Genomic DNA, 10,000 nt, shown 5'->3' with positions numbered 1-10,000 from the left:
CTGGTTTGCTTAATATATTGAATTTGAAATAATTTATGGCTATTACTTTTGATACTTTTTATATTAGTATATTTAAAACCAGATATTCACATAATTTTACTGGGTGACTTTCACTCAAGAATGATAACTGGGTGTTTTTTCCCCACGCCTGAAGAATGCCGGCTTGGCCTATGACTGCATGGTGTTTACACACACACACACACACACACACACAAAAATAATTCCCTCCCTCATACACCCAGTACGCAGCTGGCTGTATGTAACCAGGGGGTGTGAGGTGACAGCTGGCCCAGGAAAGGCTCACTAGATTGGGGCACAGCCAGCCAGGCAGGCTCAGCTCCAGAAACAGCCCTGGTGCCTCTGCCAGAAAAGGTGCAATCCTGGGGCTCTGTTTAGAGTTTAGCGATAGGACCCTTGGTTACGGTCCTATACACACACATGTATGGACACACACACACACACACACACACACACACACACACAAACGGTTTTCAGATGCTAGGTTTTAATCAGTTAAAAGAACAATACTTAATTTGGAGTGATGAGTCTGAAATCCTCAAACTCACTAACCAATCAGTGCTCTGCTAGATGTCCTACAATGATTAAAGCCCATCAGAGTGATTGAACCATTTCAATTTCTCCTTGACAGACACACCCCACCCCACACACACACCCCACCCCACACACACACACACCCCACACACACACCACACACACACACACACACACCCCACACACACACACACAGAGACCATTGTGCAATATTAATGCGTGGGAATTAGATGTACATTACGGAGAGTGAGGCAGGAGACACTACAGAATCCACACACAGAGGACAAGGTGCATGAGGAGATTCATCTCAACATGAATCTGATATTTAGTTTGGGGTCATTTGGAAAAGTGGACGTTTTGAGACAGTTTGTGAAGGTAATTTCTGCCTCCAGCATACCTTGTCACGCTGTCTTTCAGTTTTACCTTATCAGGAAGTTGTGTGATATGAAGTCTAAAGGTCATCTCACAATGCCAGACTCTGCAGAATGCTGGAAATCAGGGATTCATCTCAAATCTGATGGAGGTGTTCATATGTTCTGTAATCGTTGTCCATCTAACCTGCCCCCCCCCACCCCCCCGCCCCTCCTCCCAGGTGTCCCAGTGAAGCATAACGAGCTGTATTATGACTGCTGTAAGGAGCCCTAACCTGCCCCCCCCCCCTCCTCCCAGGTGTCCCAGTGAAGCGTAACGAGCTGTATTATGACTGCTGTAAGGAGCCCTAACCTGCCCCCCCCCCTCCTCCCAGGTGTCCCAGTGAAGCATAACGAGCTGTATTATGACTGCTGTAAGGAGCCCTAACCTGCCCCCCCCCCCCTCCTCCCAGGTGTCCCACTGAAGCGTAACGAGCTGTATTATGACTGCTGTAAGGAGCCCTAACCTGCCCCCACTCTCCTCCCAGGTGTCCCAGTGAAGCGTAACGAGCTGTATTATGACTGCTGTAAGGAGCACTAACCTGCCCCCCCCTCCTCCCAGGTGTCCCAGTGAAGCATAACGAGCTGTATTATGACTGCTGTAAGGAGCCCTAACCTGCCCCCCCCCCCTCTCCTCCCAGGTGTCCCAGTGAAGCGTAACGAGCTGTATTATGACTGCTGTAAGGAGCCCTAACCTGCCCCCCCTCCTCCCAGGTGTCCCAGTGAAGCGTAACGAGCTGTATTATGACTGCTGTAAGGAGCCCTAACCTGCCCCCCCCCCCCTCCCAGGTGTCCCAGTGAAGCGTAGCGAGCTGTATTATGACTGCTGTAAGGAGCCCTAACCTGCCCCCCCCCCCCTCCTCCCAGGTGTCCCAGTGAAGCGTAACGAGCTGTATTATGACTGCTGTAAGGAGCCCTACCCTGATGTCACCTTCACTGTCACCATGAGGAGGAGAACACTGTACTACGGTCTCAACCTGCTCATCCCCTGTGTCCTCATCTCTGGCCTGGCCCTGCTGGTCTTCCTGCTGCCTGCAGACTCTGGAGAGAAGATCTCCCTGGGTGAGAGGAGGGGTCCACACACAGGACAGGAATGTACACAGGCACACACACGCAGAGACACACGCAGAGACACACGCAGAGACACACGCAGAGACACACAGAGACACACAGAGACACACACACCTCATTCTGTGAGGACAGTGTGGGCGCATGGTACACTAATCCTTTAATTTTCCTTCCTTTATGCTAATTCTGATATTATGCTTTGAATAAGGCTTTATGTCAACCAGTATTCTAATGAGGCTTTATGTCAACCAGTATTCTAATAAGGCTTTATGTCAACCAGTATTCTAATAATGCTTTATGCCGACCAGTATTCTAATAAGGCTTTATGTCAACCAGTATTCTAATAAGGCTTTATGTCAACCAGTATTCTAATAAGGCTTTATGCCAACCAGTACTCTAATAAGGCTTTATGTCAACCAGTATTCTAATGAGGCTTTATGCCAACCAGTATTTTAATAAGGCTTTATGCCAACCAGTACTCTAATAAGGCTTTATGCCAACCAGTACTCTAATAAGGCTTTATGCCAACCAGTATTCTAATAAGGCTTTATGTCAACCAGTATTCTAATAAGGCTTTATGGTTGAAAGACATGAAAGCTATAATTCTGCCTGACTGAGTGTCTGACTAACTGACCTCACCATATCTTGGTTGAAAGACATGAAAGCTGTGATTCCTCTGAGAGTAGAGGTGAGCTGTAGCTGTTCTTTATGTTCTCCTCTCTATGTCCCTTATCCTTCTCTACCCCCATCCATCTCTCCCTCTCTACCCCCACCCTTCTCTCTCTCTACCCCCATCCATCTCTCCCTCTCTACCCCCACCCTTCTCCCTCTCTACCCCCACCCATCTCTCCCTCTCTACCCCCACCCTTCTCCCTCTCTACCCCCACCCTTCTCTCCCTCTCTACCCCCACCCATCTCTCCCTCTCTACCTCCACCCTTCTCTCTCTCTCTACTCCAACCCCCCTCCCTCTCTACCCCCACCCTTCTCCCTCTCTACCCCCACCCTTCTCTCCCTCTCTACCCCCACCCATCTCTCCATCTCTACCTCCACCCTTCTCTCTCTCTCTACTCCAACCCCCCTCCCTCTCTACCCCCATCCATCTCTCCCTCTCTACCCCCACCCTTCTCCCTCTCTACCCCCACCCTTCTCTCCCTCTCTACCCCCACCCATCTCTCCCTCTCTACCTCCACCCTTCTCTCCCTCTCTACTCCAACCCCCCTCCCTCTCTACTCCAACCCACCTCCCTCTCTACCTCTACCCTTCTCTCTCCCTCTCTACTCCAACCCCCCTCCCTCTCTACTCCAACCCCCCTCCCTCTCTACCTCCACCCTTCTCTCTCTCTCTACTCCAAACCCCCTCCCTCTCTACTTCAACCCCCCTCCCTCTCTACCTCCACCCTTCTCTCCCTCTCTACTCCAACCCCCTCCCTCTCTACCTCCACCCTTCTCTCCCTCTCTACTCCAACCCCCCTCCCTCTCTACTCCAACCCCCCTCCCTCTCTACTCCAACCCCCCTCCCTCTCTACTCCAACCCCCCTCCCTCTCTATAACCCCACTCCCTCTCTACTCCAACCCCCCTCCCTCTCTACTCCAACCCCCCTCCCTCTCTACTCCAACCCCACTCCCTCTCTACTCCACCCCCCCCCCCCCCCCCCCCCCTCTGTTAGTGTCATTTAATTATACCAATGTGTTTTCATTAATTCAATTCCCTTAATCTATTTTATGAGAATTTGTAAGATTCTTGTTTGTATAAAATAGACGGAGACCAGTCTTATCAATAATAGATCAAATAATTTATTCTCGGAGCGCACTGCCACGTTTCCACGAGCAACAGTTTATATACAATAACATGACGTCATTTCATTGCTTCTAGAATGAATCTCCTCCTCTCGACCGAGACAAAGGAACTTTAAAAGTTCATTCAAAGTTCATTCTGACCCACTAGCACACACAGGACACACAACACAACTGAATTAACTCTTGACCCCTCACCATTATCGATCACCACTTAGCTGACAGTTCTAGTTAACAGAAAACCTAGGAATGCACTCACTGCCTTAACTAAAACACCTCAGAGCTCAGTTTCATCGGTTCAACCATAGTCTAAACACCTTTTCTGCTTACTTAAAAACCCTCACTCCTAATCTCCTCCAACCTGGCTGGAATGGTATTTATTTAAATGTAATTACCTCGTTTCAGGCTCCACAATCCCTTCTTATGAACTCATATTGTTCATCAGATATAATAAAACAGAGTATAAGTTTACTTAGCTACAGTTCTATTTAAAATGAGGATATTGTTTATTCATTTATTCATAATATTCCTAACACCCTCTCTACCTCTACCCTTCTCTCTCTCTCTACCCCCACCCATCTCTCCCTCTCTACCCCCACCCTTCTCCCTCTCTACCAAAACCCATCTCTCCCTCTCTATCCCCTCCCTCTCTCCCCCAACCCCCCTCCCTCTCTCCCCCAACCTCCCTCCCTCTCTCCCCCTCCCTCTCTCCCCCAACCTCCCTCCCTCTCTACCCCCACCCATCTCTCACGCTCTCCCCCCTCCCTCTCTCCCCCAACCCCCCCCCTCTCTACCCCAACCCCCCTCCCTCTCTCCCCCCTCCCTCTCTCTCCCCTCCCTCTCTCCCCCAACCTCCCTCCCTCTCTACTCCCTCCCTCTCTCCTCCCTCCCTCTCTCACCCCTCCCTCTCTCCCCCAACCTCCCTCCCTCTCTCCTCCCTCCCTCTCTCCCCCCTCCCTCTCTACTCCAACCCCCCTCCCTCTCTCCCCCCTCCCTCTCTCCTCCCTCCCTCTCTCCCCTCCCTCTCTCCCCCAACCTCACTCCCTTTCTACCCCCATCCATCTCTCCCGCTCTCCTCTCTCCCCCCTCCCTCTCTCTCCCCTCCCTCTCTCCCCCAACCTCCCTCCCTCTCTCCCCCATCCCTCTCTCCCCCCTCCCTCTCTCTCCCCTCCCTCTCTCCCCCAACCTCCCTCCCTCTCTCCTCCCTTCCTCTCTCCCCCTCCCTCTCTACTCCAACCCCCCTCCCTCTCTCCACCTCTCCCTCTCTCCTCCCTCCCTCTCTCCCCCATCCCTCTCTCCTCCCTCCCTCTCTCCCCCATCCCTCTCTCCTCCCTCCCTCTCTCCCCCCTCCCTCTCTACTCCAACCCCCCTCCCTCTCTCCCCCCTCCCTCTCTCCTCCCTCCCTCTCTCCCCCCTCCCTCTCTCCCCCCTCCCTCTCTCCCCCAGGTATCACTGTGTTGCTGTCTCTGACTGTCTTCATGTTGCTGGTAGCAGAAATCATGCCGGCTACGTCAGACTCTGTTCCTCTCATCGGTAAAGTATTGATCCTCTATTGACTCATCAGTGATTTATTGAGGTTTGCAGAAGCACTATTGTATTTTACATGATTACGCTCATACAAGTTGTGAATTGATTGGTGGTTCAATATCATCACTAGATACCAAGCTAAATCATGAAACCAATTCAAACTCATGTGTTCCTTCTTTAGGCCTGTTTGCTATGCCCGTATTTCTTGCAGTGGAGGCTGGTGAGGGGAGGATGACTCATAACAATGGCTGAAATGGAGTGAATGGAACAGTATCAAACAGGTGTTTTGGATCCCATTCCACTCCACCCCAGATGTTATTATGAGCTGTCCTCCCCTCACCAGCATCCACTGCTTTCTTGGTAAGTTGACCACACACAGTGAAGTATAGAATAGCCAGTCATAAACCCAGTGTAAAACCCCACGACCAAACATCTAACTAATAGGGTTTCCACACGACACACCTCATTCTTATTACAGCGCTGAGGTCTTCTGTTTTCCCTTCTAGCAGCCGATGTTTACCTCAGGCTTTAATCAGCTAGACAGGAGAGGTGTAGAAGGAACTGCGTGACTGCTTCCCAAATGGCTCCCTATTCCCTATTTAGTGCACTACTGGTCAAAAGTAGTGCACCATGTAGGAAATAGGGTGCCAGTACATGATTGATGGAAGGAATCAATAGCCAGGAAAGAGAGGAGACGTTGATAGAATGAAGAGCTCAGAGGGCTGACAGGGTGTTAGGGATGTTACCACCTCAGGCAGACAGGTGGTTACTGTTCTCATCTCCTGCTAAAATGCCTCTCTCTCTTAATCTCTCTCTCTCTTAATCTCTCTCTCTCTTTATCTCTCTCTCTCTCTCTTAATCTCTCTCTCTCTTTATCTCTCTCTCTCTCTTTATCCTTCTTTTTCCCTATTTCTACCTCTCTTTATCTTTCTCTCTCCTCTTTCGATCTCATTCTCTCTCTCTCTCTCTCTCTCTCTCACCTTGTTCTATTCCTCTTGTTCTCTTTCTCTCTCTATCCTGAAGCAGGGGATAACCTGTTAATCACCTGTTTAAAATACCTCTCTCTTTTCTACCTTTCCTCATCCATCTCTTTCCAGTGTTCTATCATCTATATCTCTATGTTCCTGCCCAGTACTTTCCAGTGTTCTATATCTCTATGTTCCTGCCCAGTATTCTATAATCTATATCTCTGTTTCTGCCCAGTACTTTCTAGTATTCTATTATTTCTATTTCTATGTGTTCCAGCCCACTACAATGATTTCTAATATTGATATCTATAATCTAAATGTCTGTTGTTGCAGGCCAGTATTTTTCCTTCGCCATGATGATCGTGGGTCTCTCTCTCGTCGTCACGGTTCTCGTTCTACAGTTCCACCATCACGACCCTCACGGGGTAAAGATGCCTAAATGGGTAGGTAACCACGGTCACATTACATTTCCCGCTAACCTCTTTGTGTCATGTCCTCTTTAACTGACGCCTTCAGTCGTAGACTAGTTCCGGTTCATGTCTGCCGCGGAAAAATACATTGCAGTTGCCTTAGTGGTCACTGCCTCTGGTTGTGATTAGAGTAGAGGAGTTGTAGATGTCGTGGAGCAGTTGAAGCTCAGTTTGTTTGTCATTCGTGTGACTTCACCAACTCTGATCCTGTAGTACCACAGTGTGTACAAGGGGATGGTGTCCACAACACCTTAGACTCATCTTAGAGTGTCTTCAGTTCCTCCCCAAAGTGGGAATTGTCAGAGGAAGGGGAGGAGTGTTCATGTAATTTATTTATTTTTTTATTTTATTTTACCTTTATTTAACCAGGCAAGTCAGTTAAGAACAAATTCTTATTTTCAATGACGGCCTGGGAACAGTGGGTTAACTGCCTGTTCAGGGGCAGAACGACAGATTTGTACCTTGTCAGCTCGGGGGTTTGAACTCACAACCTTCCGGTTACTAGTCCAACGCTCTAACCACTAGGCTACCCCATGCTACCCCATGCCGCCCCATGTAAGAGCAGCAACACAGTCAAATCCTGTCATACAAGAAAACCACAAATACATGTTATCCCAGGACACGTCACAAGAATGAAAGAGTAACACAAGTACCAGATCACGACAACTTCTTCGCTAGACAGCTCATTGCTCATCGACTAGGCCGATGTCATCTCATCTCACATCTTAAAGTGTCAGTCCACTTCCCTCCAATATTCACACGATCCCGTAGAGCGTTGGAGCACAGAGTGGATGAAGCTCAAAGTCATAGAGACGGCTCATTGACTAGGCCGATGTCATCGTAACATATGTCACTTCCTGAAGTGTCACTTCTGCCCTGGCAGACAAACTGGTGCCTGAGGGGATGACGAGCTCTCACAGACAGGCCAGACATGTTTTAAACATCAACCATCTACAGCCCGGTAGAGCCTCTCTGTCTCATAGTCTGCCGGTGTACATCTGAAGACCTGGTCTACCTCTGAATATCCTTGTACATCTGAAGACCTGGTCTACCTCTGAATATCCTTGTACATCTGAAGACCTGGTCTACCTCTGAATATCCTTGTACATCTGAAGACCTGGTCTACCTCTGAATATCCTTGTACATCTGAAGACCTGGTCTACCTCTCAATATCCTTGTACATCTGAAGACCTGGTCTACCTCTGAATATCTTTGTACATCTGAAGACCTGGTCTACCTCTCAATATCCGTGTATATCTGAAGACCTGGTCTACCTCTAAATATCCGTGTACATCTGAAGACCTGGTCTACCTCTAAATATCCGTGTACATCTGAAGACCTGGTCTACCTCTGAATATCCGTGTATATCTGAAGACCTGGTCTACCTCTAAATATCCGTGTACATCTGAAGACCTGGTCTACCTCTAAATATCCGTGTACATCTGAAGACCTGGTCTACCTCTAAATATCCTTGTACATCTGAAGACCTGGTCTACCTCTAAATATCCGTGTACATCTGAAGACCTGGTCTACCTCTAAATATCCGTGTACATCTGAAGACCTGGTCTACCTCTAAATATCCTTGTACATCTGAAGACCTGGTCTACCTCTGAATATCCTTGTACATCTGAAGACCTGGTCTACCTCTAAATATCCGTGTACATCTGAAGACCTGGTCTACCTCTGAATATCCGTGTATATCTGAAGACCTGGTCTACCTCTGAATATCCGTGTACATCTGAAGACCTGGTCTACCTCTAAATATCCGTGTACATCTGAAGACCTGGTCTACCTCTAAATATCCGTGTACATCTGAAGACCTGGTCTACCTCTGAATATCCGTGTACATCTGAAGACCTGGTCTACCTCTGAATATCCGTGTATATCTGAAGACCTGGTCTACCTCTGAATATCCGTGTATATCTGAAGACCTGGTCTACCTCTGAATATCCGTGTACATCTGAAGACCTGGTCTACCTCTAAATATCCGTGTACATCTGAAGACCTGGTCTACCTCTGAATATCCGTGTACATCTGAAGACCTGGTCTACCTCTAAATATCCGTGTACATCTGAAGACCTGGTCTACCTCTAAATATCCTTGTATATCTGAAGACCTGGTCTACCTCTGAATATCCGTGTACATCTGAAGACCTGGTCTACCTCTAAATATCCGTGTACATCTGAAGACCTGGTCTACCTCTAAATATCCGTGTACATCTGAAGACCTGGTCTACCTCTAAATATCCGTGTACATCTGAAGACCTGGTCTACCTCTAAATATCCGTGTATATCTGAAGACCTGGTCTACCTCTAAATATCCGTGTACATCTGAAGACCTGGTCTACCTCTAAATATCCGTGTACATCTGAAGACCTGGTCTACCTCTAAATATCCGTGTACATCTGAAGACCTGGTCTACCTCTAAATATCCGTGTATATCTGAAGACCTGGTCTACCTCTAAATATCCGTGTACATCTGAAGACCTGGTCTACCTCTAAATATCCGTGTACATCTGAAGACCTGGTCTACCTCTAAATATCTGTGTATATCTGAAGACCTGGTCTACCTCTAAATATCCGTGTACATCTGAAGACCTGGTCTACCTCTAAATATCCGTGTACATCTGAAGACCTGGTCTACCTCTAAATATCCGTGTATATCTGAAGACCTGGTCTACCTCTGAATATCCGTGTATATCTGAAGACCTGGTCTACCTCTGAATATCCTTGTATATCTGAAGACCTGGTCTACCTCTCAATATCCTTGTATATCTGAAGACCTGGTCTACCTCTGAATATCCGTGTACATCTGAAGACCTGGTCTACCTCTGAATATCCGTGTACATCTGAAGACCTGGTCTACCTCTAAATATCCGTGTACATCTGAAGACCTGGTCTACCTCTGAATATCCGTGTACATCTGAAGACCTGGTCTACCTCTGAATATCCGTGTATATCTGAAGACCTGGTCTACCTCTAAATATCCGTGTACATCTGAAGACCTGGTCTACCTCTAAATATCCGTGTATATCTGAAGACCTGGTCTACCTCTGAATATCCTTGTATATCTGAAGACCTGGTCTACCTCTGAATATCCGTGTATATCTGAAGACCTGGTCTACCTCTGAATATCCGTGTATATCTGAAGACCTGGTCTACCTCTGAATATCCGTGTATATCTGAAGACCTGGTCTACCTCTGAATATCCG

General features: G+C 48.0%; 1 protein-coding gene across 1 annotated transcript in view; it reads left to right on the top strand.

Moving 5' to 3' along the window:
• LOC118941433 (neuronal acetylcholine receptor subunit alpha-7-like) overlaps positions 1–10,000 on the top strand; it is a 99,625-nt gene that overhangs the window by 85,295 nt on the left and 4,330 nt on the right. The window contains exons 7-9 of the mRNA XM_036954111.1: positions 1,830–2,024; positions 5,271–5,357; positions 6,653–6,762. Of these exons, the coding sequence (XP_036810006.1) occupies positions 1,830–2,024; positions 5,271–5,357; positions 6,653–6,762 (392 nt within the window). The remainder of the gene's footprint in view (positions 1–1,829; positions 2,025–5,270; positions 5,358–6,652; positions 6,763–10,000) is intronic.

This window comes from Oncorhynchus mykiss, chromosome 19 (genome assembly GCF_013265735.2).
Source record: "Oncorhynchus mykiss isolate Arlee chromosome 19, USDA_OmykA_1.1, whole genome shotgun sequence".
Lineage (NCBI taxonomy): Eukaryota > Metazoa > Chordata > Actinopteri > Salmoniformes > Salmonidae > Oncorhynchus > Oncorhynchus mykiss.
Note: the sequence above shows the minus strand (reverse complement) of the source record. Positions and strands in the feature narration are given on the sequence as shown.